This window comes from Melopsittacus undulatus, chromosome Z, assembly GCF_012275295.1.
Source record: "Melopsittacus undulatus isolate bMelUnd1 chromosome Z, bMelUnd1.mat.Z, whole genome shotgun sequence".
In the NCBI taxonomy this organism is placed as follows: Eukaryota; Metazoa; Chordata; class Aves; order Psittaciformes; family Psittaculidae; genus Melopsittacus; species Melopsittacus undulatus.
The window spans coordinates 29298974-29315576 of NC_047557.1; the positions used below are offsets into that span (position 1 = coordinate 29298974).

The following is a 16603-nucleotide window of genomic DNA, read 5'->3' on the forward strand; positions in this document are numbered from 1 at the left end:
GCCTCAACTCCTCCCAGGAGCCGGCAGCTCAGTGACGCGAGCACGGACTCACCGGGGGCGGAGCCAGGAGGGGCGGCACCAGCCCTGAGGGGGTAAAAGGTGCTCCAGAGAGCGCGGCGAACAGGGCGGGTCGAAGCAGTTTGCGCGGGCAGGCGGAGGGGTGGTGAGCACTCCCGTATGACCAGGGCGCGGTCTGGGAGCTCTGCCTTGGCTGCCCCGGCGATAGCGAGAGTAGACACCCAGACAGAGCCGATGAGAGGGGAGGCTGCAGTGCAGAGCTCGGAGTGTAGAGGGTGCCTGCACTGGTCTGGTGAGGGAAAGGTGCAGAATGGGCAGGGCTGCAGGCGGTGCTCCCGGGTGGAGGTCCTCCTGCAGCAGGTGGCTGAGCTACGGGATGCTGTCTATCGGCTGCAAGATGTCAGGGGAGCTGAGAGGAAGCAGGACTGCTTGCTCCAGGACCAAACTGTGCAGGGGCCTTAAGATTCCCCTCTAGCTCATGGAGGAGAGAAGGAGGCTGTTGACCAGGGAAGCTGGGAATTAGTAGCAAAAAAAAAAAAAAAAAAAACAAAGGAGGAAGAGAGCAATTAAAAGCAAGGGGCTTCTTCCTAAATCTGTTGTCCCCACGCAGAACCGCTTTGCTGTCCTGCAGGGGGCTGATGAGGAAATGCACCAGAAACAGCAGGCTAGTGCGCTGGTACAGATCTTTACTGGTGCCGCCAGGAAAATGCGGCGGGTTGTAGTAGTAGGGGACTCTGCCTTGAAAGGGACAGAAGTGCTCATCTGTCAGCCTGACCCGGTCGCAAGGGAGGTGTGTTGCCTACCTGGGGCACGGATCAGGGATGTTGCGGAGAGGCTGCCTGCTCTAGTAAGTCCCAAAGACTGTTACACATTTCTGGTGATATATGTGGCTGCGGTAGTCAGTTGAAAGCTGACTGAATGGCTGGTGTCAGAAGAGAACTTTCTGGTACATACTACTTACAACTCTAATTGGGTTGTTTTTTTTTTTTTCCTCTTTCTGTGTCTAGAATATGAGATTTCTTTTGGTAATTAGATAAAATATATAGTATCTCACCAGCGTGAAGTCATGCACTACACTTTTATCAACTGTGGAACTCTATCACACAGCAATGTCTCTCCAGAACATGGACAGTAAAAGCAACAAGTGCTACTTCCATGACTCAGTTTACCAGAAGATGTCACCAGTGTCAAATACTGGCAAGTATAAAAATAACTTCACAGGCTTATTATTCAGGAATTGCATTTGCAAAGCTGATTTACAAAATACACATCCTGTCAAAGTCATTGCTGTTGTAAAAATCATTCCTGTAAAGCAGAGGGTTTTATAACACATAAAGGTGGCTAGTGGTACATTTTTCTAAAATCTCATATGCCACTGTCAACTGTTCACTAGCCCAAAATTATAAACATGGTGGTTGTTATTTATGCCTCCTGCTGGGTACGTGCACATTGTGTCAATGACACTGTTGCTGTGGGTAACACCAGGATAACTAGAAAAAGATTAGCAATGGAAGTTTGAGAGATTCAGGTGCATGAGAGGTCTTTGTAAGCTATGAGGGCAGACAGATCCCCATCTGCCTCAAACTTTAAGTAGAAACGTTCTCTTAATGGCATTTTTCTTTGAAAATTTACCTTGCCAATGCTGTGAAGTCAAACAGATTTTTTTTTTCCCCACTAGAATTACTTTTGAAAGGGCAAAGTATATTCCTACAGCAGCTTTTAGGGATGAGGAGTGAAACTTTTTTCAGCGATGCATTTTGGCACATCCCATTAAGGTTATTGGTTATTTGCAGTACTTACCCAAAACAAACTAATTTTATCGTGAGGTGTTTGCCAGTAAATACTGCATTCAGTATCACTCAAATTTATTCAGAAAGCACAGCAATGCAAGGCAATAGAAAAGCTGTCACAGACCTGAGGTTGCTCAGCACAGTCACTGTGTGTTAACAGGGAGACACATCTGCATCTTTATAGGGAGGCATCAGCAACCAAATATTGCACCTCAAATTGGCAGTCTTGGACTTTCTGCAAGCCGTAAGGCAGGGCACACAAGTGTCATGAACAGGGTTTGTTGCAAAGCTGCCTCTTTTAATTGACATTTGTCTTTTTTGTCACATAACCTGGTTCAGAGTCTTCGTTAAAATCTCTCTTCCAAATGCCCCAGTTACAGTTAAATTGCACGGAGTGCAGCCAGGCTGTTTGCTTCTTTTCTGTAGCAGCTCTAATGAAAGTCTAATTATCTCACCCTTCGCTTATGTCCCAATTACTGCAACATCATTCTTTCCAAAGGATCTGGCATTAGATCTGTTTCCTCCTTTGTCACCTACTAAGGAACTATTCAGACATTAATTTTACTAACTGCAGTTGTCACAGAGGGCCATAATATTGCATGAATACTGGAACTAATTACATTTGGACAAATAGTGAACTAAAAGTCTGAGCAACATGAAAGAAAGCCCATTTGTAACTTCTAAGTACAACTATTCACCTCTGCACTTTTTAACTAGGCAGTAATGACTAAATACCTGTGTAATGTAAAGTCAATGTGCAGTGTATCAGAATACATGTTCTATTATAGTTAAACTGTCTTGGCCTCACTTTTCCAACTGCTTCATCTTGTTGTTGTACATATGATATCACAAAACAGAAGCATCTCCTCAGTGTTGCCAGTTTTATTATTAAGTAGTAATAATCTCATTTTGAGAATGTAAAGCAATGGGGAAAACAGAGATTTTGCCGACATCATTAGCAGACATTGAGAATCACAGAATGGTGTAGCTTGCAAGTGACCTTAAAGATCATCTAATTCCAACCCTCCTGCCATGGGCAGGGACACCTCACACTAGACCAGATTACTCAAAGCCCTGTCCAACCTGGCCTCGAACACTGACAAGGCTGGAGCATCCACAGCTTCTCTGGGCAACCTGTGCCAGTGTCTCACCACCCTCACAGTACAGTATCTCTTCCTGATGCCTAAACTAAATCTGCTTCTTGTCAGTTAAAGACATTCCCCCTTGGTCTGTCACTAGAGGCCCTTGTGAGAATTCCCTCTTCAGATTCCCTGTAGTCCCTCTTTAGCACTGGAAGGCTGTGCTAAGATCCCCCTAAGCCTTCTCCAGGCTGAGCAAGCCCAGCTCTCTTGGCCTGTCTGCGTAGCAGAGATGCTACAGCCCCCTGATCATATTGGTGGCCTCCTTTGGCCTCACTTGAGCAGGTCCATATAGCTCTTGTGCTGGAAGCCCCAGAGCTGGATGCAAAACTGCAGGTGGAGTCTTTGCAGGTGGGGTCAAAGCAGGGTAGAGGGGCAGGATCCCCTCCCTTAACCTGCTGGTCACACTTCTTATAATGAAGCCCAGCATATGGTTGGCTTTCTGGGCTGCACCATGTTGAGCTCTTGTCAACCAACACTCCCAGGTCCTTCTCCTCAGGGCTGCTCTCAGTCCAGTCTCTGCCCAGCCTATAGCTGTGCCAGGGATTGTCCTGAGAAGCGTGCAAAACTTGCAAAACTTTCAGATCCAATTTTAACAATCTAATACCTAAAGCAAATCTTGGTATTGGTTTAAGCAGTCATCAATTTCTCTGTTTCTTTTCTTCTTACCTAAGATGCAGTCTCTTTATAAACTCATCTCTTAAACAACATACTGCTTGGATGAGCAAAGAAATATTATCAATTTTTTTGCAGATAAAACTGTTAATTACACACATAGTACTGACACAGGAGAGATCTTTTTATTTGCATTATACTGGTTTCTGAATGTATTCTGTCAACAGGATTTATTAATCTATTAAACAGAAATATTCAGAGTTCTCTGTTAATTGTTCAGGATGAAGCTAAATGTGAGAATTCAGAGATTTGTTTCCAACATTCTTATTCATAGGGTGGAGCTTCTAAATGGTAAAGATAAACATCTCAGTAGTATAAATCACCAGAAAGAAGGTACAACAGTCTCTTTCTGTGCCCAGTCTTTCTCCTACCTTCTGACCTCAGAAGGTAAAATGAGAGAGCATTATCATCTGCAGAAAGTGCACAGAGGAAAGAATACAACAGGAAATAAGTGAAATATTACCCTTCTGTAGAAGAGAGGCAGAGGCCAAAGGCTTGTCCACAGTCCTTCGCCAGACTTGTCAGTGCGCATAAATGCCACTCTCCATTATCATCAGCAAAGATGTTGAACAGGATTGGTCCCAACACTGACCACTGAGGGACACGACCCATTACTGGTCTCCAGTTGGACATGGAGCCATTGACCTCAACTGTCTTTGTGCAGCCATCCAGCCAATTCCTTATCCAGTGAGCAGTCAATCCATGAAATCTGTGCCTCTCTAAATTGGAGATGTATGGATTCACAGGAATTGGCTGGCTCACGCCAGAGGAGTCACTGGGGTGCATGGGCTATCCCATATGGAGTCATTGCGGTGTCCTGGGTGCTCAGGCCTCTCGCTGAGGATGGAAGCAAGCAGCAGCACCTTGGAACATTCCTGGGGCTCCTTTGGTGAACGGAGCTCTCCATGACAATGTGGAGACAGAGGGACAAAGGAAGCCAAAGCCCCATGCGGCCCATCCCCAGCCTGGTGTCACGCAGAGGCAGCACCCCTTTGCTTCCCCATGGGAACCTTCAGCTGACAGGGTTGACCAAAGACCGAGGCTTTATTTCAAAGCATGACCTCACATGGAATGGAGCCAAGTCAGTTTGGCTTGGCTGCCCCAGCTCTTGCCCACCCACACAGCCTACTCAATGGGGAACACCCAGAGAGAAACTGAGCAAGCCTTGAGCTCTGCAGGCACAGGTCAGCACCAGAGAAACACTGGTGTATTTTTGGCACTGGCTAGTCACAAATGTAAGCCAGAGTGCTAAGTGGGCAGCGAGGTGTATCCCTTCCCTTTGCTCACCTGTGATGTCACAGTCACGGCTGCACATCATGTGGAGCCAGGAACCTGTGAAGTCAAGGTGACTCCTACACCACTTGGGCCACCACCTCTTGCCTGGTAGGAGTTTGCTGTGTCCTGGTGGCTGTGTGCCCGTGTCTGGCATTCTCCTCCTGGCAGCTGTTTTGGGGTTCTTGCCCAAGTGCCCTCCCCCAGCCAGGCATCACTCCTGCTTCAGAAGCAGGACAGACAGGCTTGCAGGGGAGCTTCCTTTGTCCCCAAGATGAGAAAGGCTTCTCCAAGAGGGCAGCGCACAGCCAGTAGCAGCAGGGACAGACGTGCAGCTGGGCCCACTCAGGTCCTCAGGAACAGGTACAAGGTTTCTCCAAGGACCATCAGCTGCAGGGTCAGGCCCCCAAGAGCTAAAGCAGGGTCTGGGGGGACACGATGGAGGAGCTGGCGAGCACGGTGGGCAGCACAACTGTCCCAGGGAGTGGGAAACCCACTGTTAGTGGGGAAGAGGCTCAACTGAAAGCCCCTCTTGTCCCTGGGGCCAAGCCCCAGGTTCCTGTTGGAGGGCTCTGGCTGTGGAGCTGCAGAGGCCCTGGGAGGAAGAGGGGGCTTTGGCGGAGGGCAGCTGCTCCCCTCTGCCCATAGGCCTGTCTTGTGGCCAGGGCCTTGGCTCATGCGGCAAGAAGGCAGTGCCAAACAGTGTCCTGCCCTTTCCCTCCCACAGGTGCCCCTCTTCTCAGGAGGACCAAGGGACCAGCTGCAAAGAGCCAGCATGCTGCGGCTGCAGTGCTGCAGCCACAGAGCGTAAGTTCAGTGCTGCCTTTCACCCCATGGTTGCACCAGGCCTGCCTGGCTCATCTGGGAACAGCCCTCAATACCCAGTATCATCCTGCCCCAGGAGCGGCCTGGGACCATTTTGCCTTTGTGACCATGACGGAGCTGGCCATCATGTCTGTAATAACCACGGGACTACCATAATAACCACGGGACACCCCTGTGGGGTAGAGATACAGAGCCCGAAGCCTCATGCACAGTCCTGCCCCATCCTTGCTGTCAGTGCCCTGCCTGCAAGGGGATCCTGCCGGGTCTCTGTTGAGAAACAAGCAACACCCTCCAGGGCATAAGCCTGCCCTGTCCCACAGGGAGGAAGTGTGCAGGACCAGCACGCACCTCCTCTCAGGGGGTCGGCCATACCCCAGACAGGGTTCCTCAAGAAAGCTTCTCAGGCTTTTCTCCCATTTCTTTGCCCAGGGCTGGTATTCAGCTTTGCTTACAGAATGGCAAAGGCTGTGATCTTCCTTTGGAGAAACATCAGAAAAGGCATCTCCATCCTGTGAGTACAAGTGTCTGTTACTGACATGGAGCTCGGGGGTGCCAGAGGGTCAGGGTGATCAGATGGGAATCTGGTGGTGCTCCCCACCAGGAGAACCCCTGGTTCCCCTGCAAATTGTTGTTCAGCTCATAAGAGAAATTCCTCTGGGCAGGGCTCTGCCTTGAGCACTGCTAACCCCAGGACTCTCTCTGTTTCAGGAACGAGAGGCTGTTCATGATCTTCTGCTTGATGAGCCTCACTGCTCTTGGTTAGTATTTACCTGCTGCCAATGGAGGCTCAGAGGAGTGAGGTGTGAGCCTCAGCATGAGGCAGAGGCAGTGAGGACCTGTGTGGTCCGTACAGCATCTCACTTTTGTGGATCTGGGAGGTCACAAGGTGCTTCGCTGCATGCAGATGAAATGGGGCATAGCAGTGGGGTGCAAAGCCTGGAAGCAGGGCTGTGCAGCACCCCGAGGCCCAGGGCAAGAGTCCCTGCTTGGATCTACCTCCCCTCCTGCACCCCTTTGTGGTATCCTCAGCCAACCTCTTGCCACACTGGTGTGGGAGGAGACTGTGTCACTACGGGGATCTTTAGAAACAGCAATAAAATTACTCTCTCGGTGATGTTACAGCTGGTGCCTGGTGCGGGACCTCGCTGCTCCTTTGGCAGTTGTTTGGAAAGAATGCGCCACAGGTCAGTGGGACAGGAAAGTCCTGCCAGGGAGCACTGCAGGCGATGGGTGGGTGGGTGAATCGCCCAGTCCTCTGGTGCCAGGCAGTGACCCAAAGCAGCAGCAGCAGCTTCTGCTGTGCCTTCCTAGAGCTGCTAGCTCGGGGAAGCCCCAGCTGCTGTGGGACTCCAACAAGAGCCTTTCCCTTCCAGAGGCAGCCTGCACCTGACCTGAGTTCACTGTGGTAAGAGCCCTCTCCTCTCCGCAGCCCTGCAGCACGTTTGATGGGGTTAGCACGGGCAGATGAGCCTGTGCTATTTGCTTTCACTTGCACAGCACCCAGAGCTCATGTCTTCTGCTCTTGTCTGGGCCTTTTGCTAAACCTGGAGGGGGAAGGAAGTGCTTGTGTAAACCAGGGAAAGAAAAGGGTCTCGAGCGTCACTGTCTGTGCTGCTCCTGGGCTTGGAGGTTCCTCACATTGGTGGGCAGTGATCTGACAAGATGCAATTTCCTGGTGACTGCAGCAACACACCTGATGTGTGGAAAGGACAAGCTGGAGAGCTGCAGCAGCTGAGGGATGAGGTGAAACGTCTGGCTGCAGAAATCCGCTCTATAAAGAAGGTGATCCTGCATTCTGGAAAGAGGGCTGGGCAGGAAAAGGCCACCAGCCAGCCCAGGAAGGACCTGGTGCAGGGGGCCCTGCTTGTCCCAGCCTCCACACCCCTCCCTTGCCAGTAGCTGCAAGTTGAGCTCTAGCGCTGTAGAGGCCTTCCTCGTGGACAGCTCTGACGTGGTTGCTTTCCTGTTGCTTGGTGTCTTCCCCAGGAAGCTCAGCAAATGAGAGAGGTGATGTCTGACCCCATGGAGGTGCCTGACTGGACTCTCAAAAGCACAGGTATGGGCAGCCGTTGGGTCCAGGCAGTTCTTGTGCTGGGCTCGTGCTTGGCGTTCCTGAAATCAGGCAATGCTACAGACACTGCTCTCCGAGGTAGAGGGAGGTGGGACAAAACCACGGGGCCCATGAGTATGATGTAGCAGTCTGGCTCCCTTAGGCTCAGCCCAGCCCTGCTGCCAGAGCCCTCCCTGCTGCCTTGGCCATGCCCGATGGCATTTCTGCCCTTTCCCACTCCGTGGAGCTTTCCTGCAGAATAAAAGCATGTGGCTGCATCACCCTCTGCTGTCCACACAGCAGGACCTTGCTTGGGTTTGCTGCCCTTGCCGTGGAGGCTCACTGTCCCCCAGCACCCACAGATCTTCTCTTTGTGCGCCTGGGAGAGAGATGCCATCACCGGGTGCAGGGATCCCTTGCGTTTCCCGAGGCACCTCCAAGTATCCATTGCGGCATGATTTAGCAGTCACCTGCAGCTACCAGGTCCTTTGCACCTGGGGCCAGTTGCAGTCAGCTGCTCTCTTCTGCCCTCAGGGACTGCCATCGACCTGCAGAGTTCATCCAGCACCTCTGCATGGCTCAGAAGGGTGTTTTGGTTCCTGTTTAGTGAACCCTTTGAAGAAACCTTTGTGCAGGTACAGTAGCAGAAACTGTCAGTGCTGCTTCTCTTGCCTCTCTGGATCAAGTTGGGGCCAAGCCCTGGGTCATCTACTGTCTGGCCGGGGGTCTTGCTCAGGTCCAGGGCAAGGATCTGGTGCCTGACACCTGAGGTCCCACACGGGGCTTGGCTCCCTGGATAAAGCAGATGCTTCTGCCTGCTTCCCAGCACACCATGCACCTGCAGCAGAAGCACAGCCCCGGGCACAGTGCTGCCTGTGCTTCTGCAAGCAGGGGAGCGAAGCCCTCGCATTCACTTCTCTTGCCCTCTGCTTTTAGCCTGATGCTTCCCCAGGGTACTGCTGGCCTATGCAACAGTCTCAGAGCGAAGTGCTAATCCGACTGCCCACAGAACTACAACCAACAGCCATCACCTTACAGTACTACTCAAAGATAGCCACTCCACTGGCAACTGTCCGTAGTGCACGCAAGGATTTCACTGTCTCTGTAAGTCTGTGCTGGGCTCTGGGCTGGGACGTGACCACGGGTAAAGCTGTAACCAGGACCTGCTGCTCCCTGCGCATCTGCAGAGATGTGTGTGTGCTCCCAAGCACTGCCCTTTCTAGAGGGGACATTTCACAGACTTGCTCAGCACGTTTTGGCCCAGCACCTCCAGGGCCCGGAGGAGGAGACACAGCCCCGTGGGTCTCCCTCTGTGGCAGACTGTGCCAGAGGTGCAGGAGTGTGGCGCAGATCACGGGCCAAGATCTGGCATGAGCATTTGCTCATGGTCAGCTTGAGCCTGACCTGCTCTCCTGTGCATTTGTCTCCAAGGGACTGGATGAGGAAGGCCATGGCGAAACTCTGCTGGGGTCATTCCTCTACAGCATGCAGATAGAGCCAACTCAGACCTTCCCTCTGCAGGTACAGTGGGTGCGCATGGGCAAGAGGCCAGGGCAGAAACACCAGTTTGCCAGCAAGTCGCTTGCAGGCAGAGAGTGGACAGGCCCTAGCACGACAGGGGCCTGAGCCCTGCGGTGCCCAGAGCTGCCTGTTGGCACCTGCAGGGCAGTCAGTGGCGAGGAAGATGCTCAGCACCGTGCTCCGGCAGCAGGGCTCTCCCCTGGTCCTGCTTCCTGGCACAGGTGACCCTCAGGTCCCCATAGCTGCCCACCACATTCTCTCTTGAGGTTAGCTGTTTGCTCTGCAGAGGCACAGGAATCCTTTGCCTCCTGGGTGGGAGAAGGGAAGGGGGGAGAAGCTGCTTCCTCAGCCAGAGCAGGAGCTGGTCCCAGAGCAGGGGTCTGGCTGGCAGAGAGAGGCCCAGGGCAAGAGTCCCTGCTTGGAGCTACCTTCTCTCCTGTTTTTCAGTCTGCACCAACTGCCTGTAGCTGTCAGAAGAGAGTCTGAGAAGAGCCTGTCTTTGCTGCACTTTCTTTTTGGGTATGTATACATATGGGGGAATTTCTCTGTCAGCCTTCTTTTCCTAGTGCTGAACTGTCCCATCTCTCTCAGCCTTTCCTCCTAGGTAAGATGGTCAAATCCCTTGAACACTTTGCTGTCCCTTCACATGTATATGTCCAAGTCTCTCTTGTACTGAGTAGCCTAGAACTGGACACAGCATTCCAGGTTTGTCCTCACCATTGCTGAGTAGAGGGCAAGGATCACTTCCTGCCTGCACTTATCCTGTTGCAGTGCAGGACATGTTCACCAGTTTTATCAGAAGGGCACATTTGCTGGCTTACATTCAGCTTGTTCACCAGAACTAGAAGGTGCTTTCAGCAAGGCTGCTTTCCAGTGGTGTGGTCCCTAGCATGTGGGTGGGCCTTGCTATCCCCAGTTGCAGGACTTCGCACTTGCTGTTGTTGATCTTCATGACATTGAGTGTGTGTGGTCTGTGTGTGTGCATGGACACACATGCCAATTAATAAATTATTTGTGTTTTGTTCCTGAGGTTGGATACTTCTAGCAGTTAACAGGGAATTTTTATCTGTAAATCTTGTCCTGAATGCTTATATTGGAAATTCAGCTGCATGAAGTATTCTGACTAGGTAACGTTCTGCATTGCCTGTTCTTCTCGCAGTTTGCTGGCATTTTGGTGAGGGTCTGTGCTCTGAGTTTAACTGAGTAAAGATCGGTTACTTGCACCTTGAGGATGAAATAGTCTGTGGATATTCTCAGATGGCCCTATCGCTGTTTACATTGTTTCTTGATCTGGTACTTTTGTTTATCCAGTGCATTGTGTTTTACAGCTTCTTTGAAAGGAGATGCAACAGAAAATCACTTGCATGCCAATATGCATACTGACCCCTCCTGGGAAATCCTCTGAGGAACTCCTGGGATAATATGGCCCTACATGTTTGTTGCTCATGGTAGCAAACTCTGAGGAAGGACAAACGAAAGACATATTGGTCAGCAGAAAATTCAGAAAAAGTTTATGAAAATGTATAGCTTACAAAAGAGAATAGACTGCAGTCTGTCTTGAACTAGGATATACACGAGGTTAGTCTTCTACCCAAATTTTAATTTTAAAAGTCAGTTTCCCAAAAATGTAACTGGATGATCCCGGAGAATCCATGTATTTCCCAGTCTGTAGTACCGCTCATCTTTTCCATGGGACTCCTTATAAAGGGCAGTCTCCATATTCTTTCTAACCACCCTTTAAATACTGGCACATGGTGATCATGTCTCCCCAACCCTTCCTTTCTCAAAGCTGAACAAACCCAGTTCTCTCAGCTGTTCCTCATACAGTAGGCTTCCCAGTCCTTAAATCATCTTTGTGGCCCTTTTCTGAAACCTCTCCAGCTTGTGAGGTCCTCTCAATTTGCAGGGGTCCAGCTGCTGCAGTAACTCACAGGCCAACTCTTCCTTCACTGATGGTGGGTCTGTGTTTGCATCAACCTGGATTTTTGTTCCCAAGGCCTGGGGCTCAGCAGTGCTGTTAAAGACAGGTGAAGAAAGTGCTGAGAACCTCTGCCTTTTCAGTACTCTTGGTGACTAATTCCATCAGGCCAGTATTTTCCTTCTGTTTCTGCTTGATGTTTATGTACCTGAAAAAAATTTCATGAGGTTTCTTTTCTACATCTCTGGCCAATTTCAATTTGAGCTGAGCTTTTGCTTTTCCAACTGCATCTCTGCACACCCTAGCAATGATCTTGTAGTTCTCTATGGGTATTTGTCCACTTTTCTATACCTGGTACACTTCTCTCTTGGTTTTGAGAAGACTCAGAAGCTCACAGTTAATACCAACGAGGTCTTTTGCTCCACCTCCTTACTTCTTTTACCTTTAAAGGGGATGAACTGCTTTGTGCTTCCAGGAGACAGTTCTTGAAAATCTCCTAGCACTCACTAGCTTCTTTATCATCCATGAAAGCTTCCTAGGAAACCCCTCCAAGCTGAGCTCTGATTTGTCTTCTGAAACCTAAAACTTTTGTCTTAGTACTAACCTTCAGCATGCTCAGCTGAATCCCAAGCTCCATCATACTGTGATCACTGCACCAACTCTATTACTAACCGAGATAGTACAGAGCAGGTTTTCCTGGTTTGTGAGTAGCAAGTCCAGCAGTGCCTTATTCCTGATTGGCACATCTAACATTTGTATGAGGAAGCAGTCCTCTGCACATTCCAGGAACTTGATAGATGATGTGAGCTGCTCTACTGCTTTTTCAACAAATATCTGGGTTGTTAAAGCCACCCATACAAACTGTTTCTGTTGACCCAAAGCTTGCTTAAGTGAACCAAATATTGCTTCGCTGGCATTATGGTCTTGATTTTCAGGTTGATAGCAGATGTTTATTTTAAGATCCCCTCTAGAGATGACCTTTCTGATCTTAACCAAGAAGCATTAAATAGGGCTTCCACAATCACCTTAGTTGTATTCTATACTTTTACAAACCTTAAAGGCATAATTACAGGACACTAGTTAAATAACAGTTCACTATGAGGTTATGGATATGGGATGTGATGGAGGGTGGACACTCCCACTGAAATCAAGAGGGTCTTATACTTTGAAGAAATCTGTGTAAAATGCTTGTAGGTGCCTCCACTGGAACCACGGAAGCTTCCCACTGCATTGTCTGACCATCATATCAGTGAACCCTCTGATATGTGCAGAAAATGTCTAGTCCAACATGTCTTGTTCAGATGTACCCTCTGCTCTCATTCGTCTTCCTTTGTGTATTCTGCTGCTCTCCCACACATGTATTTTTAGTTCTGTCCACCTCATCCTTCTGCTGTGATTTCCGATGACTTGCTATCATCTGTTAATAATTTGTAAGTATCTGGTTCTTGTCGAGGCATGTGAAAACAAAATCAGTCTTCCTTAAAACTGACTCACTCCATTAGCAGTCACAATATCCTCATATAACTGAGGTAAAATACTTTTGAAAACAAACACTGGCTGTTAAGGTTTCAATTATGTGTTAACAATAAATTATTTACTTTATAAATAAGGTGTGTTTCACCTTCATTGTTAATAAGATTTTGAGTGTAACAAGCCTGGAGTACAGAAAGTAAACATCTGTCTCAAGAACATATATTTCCTAGGAAAATTAAGATTTTTTTGGACAGCCCTTGTGATAGGTAAGTTATAATTTGGCACACTCAGCATCTGGGAGGAATAATGCATTAGATTGTTTATTAAAGGTAGGAATGGCACCACAAAAGTGATACTGTTATATTCATCTTTGTAAACCATAAAAATATATATTTAAATCTAAATAAAGAATCACAGCTGTACATGTTTGGTTTGTAAAAATTCATAGAATCATAGAATAGTTAGGATTGGAAAGGACCTCAAGATCATCTAGTTCCAACCCCCCTGCCATGGGCAGGGACACCTCACACTAAACCATATCACCCAAGGCTTCATCCAACCTGGCCTTGAACACCGCCAGGGATGGAGCATTCACTACCTCCCTGGGCAACCCATTCCAGTACCTCATCACCCTCACAGTAAAGAATTTCTTCCTTATATCCAGTCTAAACCTCTGCTGTTTAAGTTTCAGCTCGTTACCCCTTGTCCTGTCACTACAGTCCCTGATGAAGAGTCCCTCCCCAGCATCCCTGTAGGCCCCCTTCAGATACTGGAAGGCTGCTATGAGGTCTCCATGCAGCCTTCTCCAGGCTGAACAGCCCCAACTTTCTCAGCCTGTCTTCATATGGGAGGTGCTCCAGTCTCCTGATCATCCTCGTGTCCCTCCTCTGGACTTGTTCTAACAGTTCCATGTCCTTTTTATGTTGAGGACACCAGAACTGCACACAATACTCCAAGTGAGGTCTCACAAGAGCAGAGTAGAGGGGCAGGATCACCTCCTTCGACCTGCTGGTCATACTCCTTTTGATGCAGCCCAGGATACGGTTGGCTTTCTGGGCTGTGAGTGCACACTGCTGGCTCATGTTCATTTTCTCATTGACCAACACCCCCAAGTCCTTCTCTGCAGGACTACCATGAATTTCCTTTTTGCCCAACCTGTAGCTGTGCCTGGGATTGCTCCGACCCAGGTGTAGGACCTTGCATTTGGCATGGTTAAAGATCATGAGGTTGGCATCAGCCCACCTCACATGTGTGTCAAGATCCCTCTGAATGGCATTCCTTCCCTCAAATTCATGTATTTATTTGCTACTTTAAGACAAAAAATTAAAGCTAACAGTATTTCACACTACATGCTTCAACCTATAATTAAAAATGAAAAAAATTCTCATCAAATATTTTTGATGGTATACATTTTTGAGGGAGAATTTGCAACTATGTCTATGTATGGTAGTCTTCATTGGGTAAGTACTTGATGCCCTGTTTTTCAAACATGGTTAATGGGGTATCTTATTTTAAAAATATAACATCACAACCTAATTCAGGTTGGAATCCATATCTCAAGTCCAACCTAAAGCCCAAAGCAGTGTCAGATTTGGTTGCTCAGGGCTTTATCTAGCTGGGTCTTAAAAATGTTGAAGGGCTGAGACTGCTACTATTTTGGCTCTATTACCTGACCCCATGAGTCCTGCCACACACCTTAGTAAAGAACTTGACACTGCCTTCTCAGTTAACCTCCCCATAGGAGGAGATAGCAGGCTGCTGTTAGGTACCTCTGAACCCTTCTCTTCAGGCTAACAAGAATGGTTCCCTCAGCCTCTGGCAGTGCTGCTTCCCTAGCCCCTGACCATCTTGATCACTTCCTGCTAAACCTTCTTCCACTAATCAGTGTTTGTCTTGCACTGGTGTCTTGGGTTCAGCAACCACTACAACTGGATGGCCCAAAACTTGCCACAGTATCCCAATGTGGTCTAAGGGTTGCCTAATAAAGAGGGATAATAGTTTCCCCTGGCAGTGGCTACCCTCCTATTAGTGCAGCCCATGGTGTAACTATTCTTTACTGCCAGGGCAGGTGCTAGGTTGTGCTTAGCTTGTTGTCCAGCCATGCCTCGCAGGTGTTTTTGGCAGAGCTGCTACCTCACTGGTCCTTCCCCAGCCTGCACTGTTGCAGTAGTTCGTGTGTCCTGCTTGCAGGACGTTGCACCTCCCTTTGCCAAATTGTGTCAGGTTGGTGGTTTGCACATTTCCCCATCTGATGCTGCTGAACTGCAGCGCTGCTCTTGGGCCTGTCCACTAAGATCTCATGATTTGGTGTTACTGGAAAAGTTGATGATGGTGCACTCTGTCTCCTCCCTGGGATTCACAGATATTAAACAGGACCAGTTCCAGGGTAGACCCTGACAAATTACATGCGCTAGCAGGCTCTCATTAGGATACTGACACCTCTCATTCATGTAATAAACCATTCTGATATAAAATAGAACACTCGGAAAGTAGTTAAATAATAACAATAGAGGAATTATGTAATAAGCTCAAAAAAAGTATTTAGATCTCCAAGGAGACATGACATGATCTCCAAGGTATGACAGGAACTTTTCTGACAAGTTTTAACAAGCCTTGTAAAAGATTTTCTTTATGCCTGAACAAATACTGAGAAATCTGAAAGACTCTGTTGGAAAGAACATTTGAGCTTGTTTGGAACAAAATTTATATTTCTGTTCAGCCACCATGAGGACAACTTCAATAAGCTCACTGAGTGACAGTCAGGATCTTAACTTACAGCTATATGCTACACGTGTGAATAAGGCAGCTGTTCTGTAAGCAGAAAAAGGTTAATTCAGAATACAATGCAAGTTGTATAAACATTGGCTACTGTGCTAAGATATGAATAATTAAGTCTGAATTAAAATAATAAAATTTTACTTCCTAAACAACAAGGTGATGGCTGCAGAAAAAATCACATGCATGTTCTTTAATACAAAATAGATGTGTAAAACATTATACACAAACTGATGAGACAATGACCTATTTCAGTACCAGAAATCCTCCCACGATTTCCTTCTCCAGTTCTGAATATGTCACAGCTATTGCACAAAACCACTAGGACAAGGTTTGGACTCTGGCAAAGACAGCCAAAGAGAGAGGAACAATCATTTATTTTACTACATAATTTTGGCAATAGAAGTGCTCACTCCTCTTGTTCTCTAAAGGCCACGTGTTAGAAAGAGTTTGTGTGTGTGTGCACACACAAGAGGAGTGCCTTTCCATCCACTTCCACCCCTTCTTTGGATATTGAAGTTCAGACATGTTTCTAAGCAGTCTTCAACAGTGGGATTATTTAGCAGTCCTCTGCAGAGTTTTTCTGAGCTGCTCAGTAGTGCCTGTAGAGAGGCTGAACTTCAGGCTCCCTCTTTAACTGGCAGATAAATTATTTCTGCTTTTTATACATGCTAATTTTGGAGATAAGGGTTAATGATCTCTCTGAAAAATCTAGTCATTTGTTACATATTTATTTCATATAATACCTTCCGTTTTCCTACAGATTTGTTTCAGGAGCACCTAGATGTTGCCTACACATTCTCTGGATTTCCACCTTTCAGCAGTCTGTGAAGTGTGAAGTTTAAATTGAGCAGTGTAGCTTCTGATATTCAAATGGATTTTTGTTGCCAATTTTTTTTAAGGCTGTGGTGCTTTGGCAGACTGAGTTGTTGCCCTAGGAACATCCATAAAGCCCTGAATGTTTCACTCTTTCTGCTGTCTAGAAAAATTTTTTACTAGGTTCAGTTACAGAGGTTAACATTGCTTAGTGTAAGTTGTTTTATGCTCATACTAAAATTTCTGTGCTAAGACAGTGTCTTCCTATTTAATTGTTAAGGCAGTTTATTTTGTCAACTGGGCAGTTTTTGGACTATATTCCCATTTTCAC

General features: G+C 47.8%; 1 protein-coding gene across 1 annotated transcript in view; it reads left to right on the plus strand.

The window, feature by feature from the left end:
* LOC115947436 (sperm-associated antigen 4 protein-like) overlaps positions 1-9395 on the plus strand; it is a 30971-nt gene extending 21576 nt beyond the window's left edge. Inside the window, exons 2-11 of the mRNA XM_034072712.1 lie at positions 5622-5701; positions 6149-6230; positions 6428-6477; positions 6842-6903; positions 7093-7124; positions 7405-7501; positions 7706-7775; positions 8304-8404; positions 8706-8873; positions 9201-9395. Coding sequence (XP_033928603.1) covers positions 5622-5701; positions 6149-6230; positions 6428-6477; positions 6842-6903; positions 7093-7124; positions 7405-7501; positions 7706-7775; positions 8304-8404; positions 8706-8873; positions 9201-9395 — 937 coding nt within the window. The remainder of the gene's footprint in view (positions 1-5621; positions 5702-6148; positions 6231-6427; positions 6478-6841; positions 6904-7092; positions 7125-7404; positions 7502-7705; positions 7776-8303; positions 8405-8705; positions 8874-9200) is intronic.
* The last annotated feature ends 7208 nt before the right edge of the window (positions 9396-16603 follow it).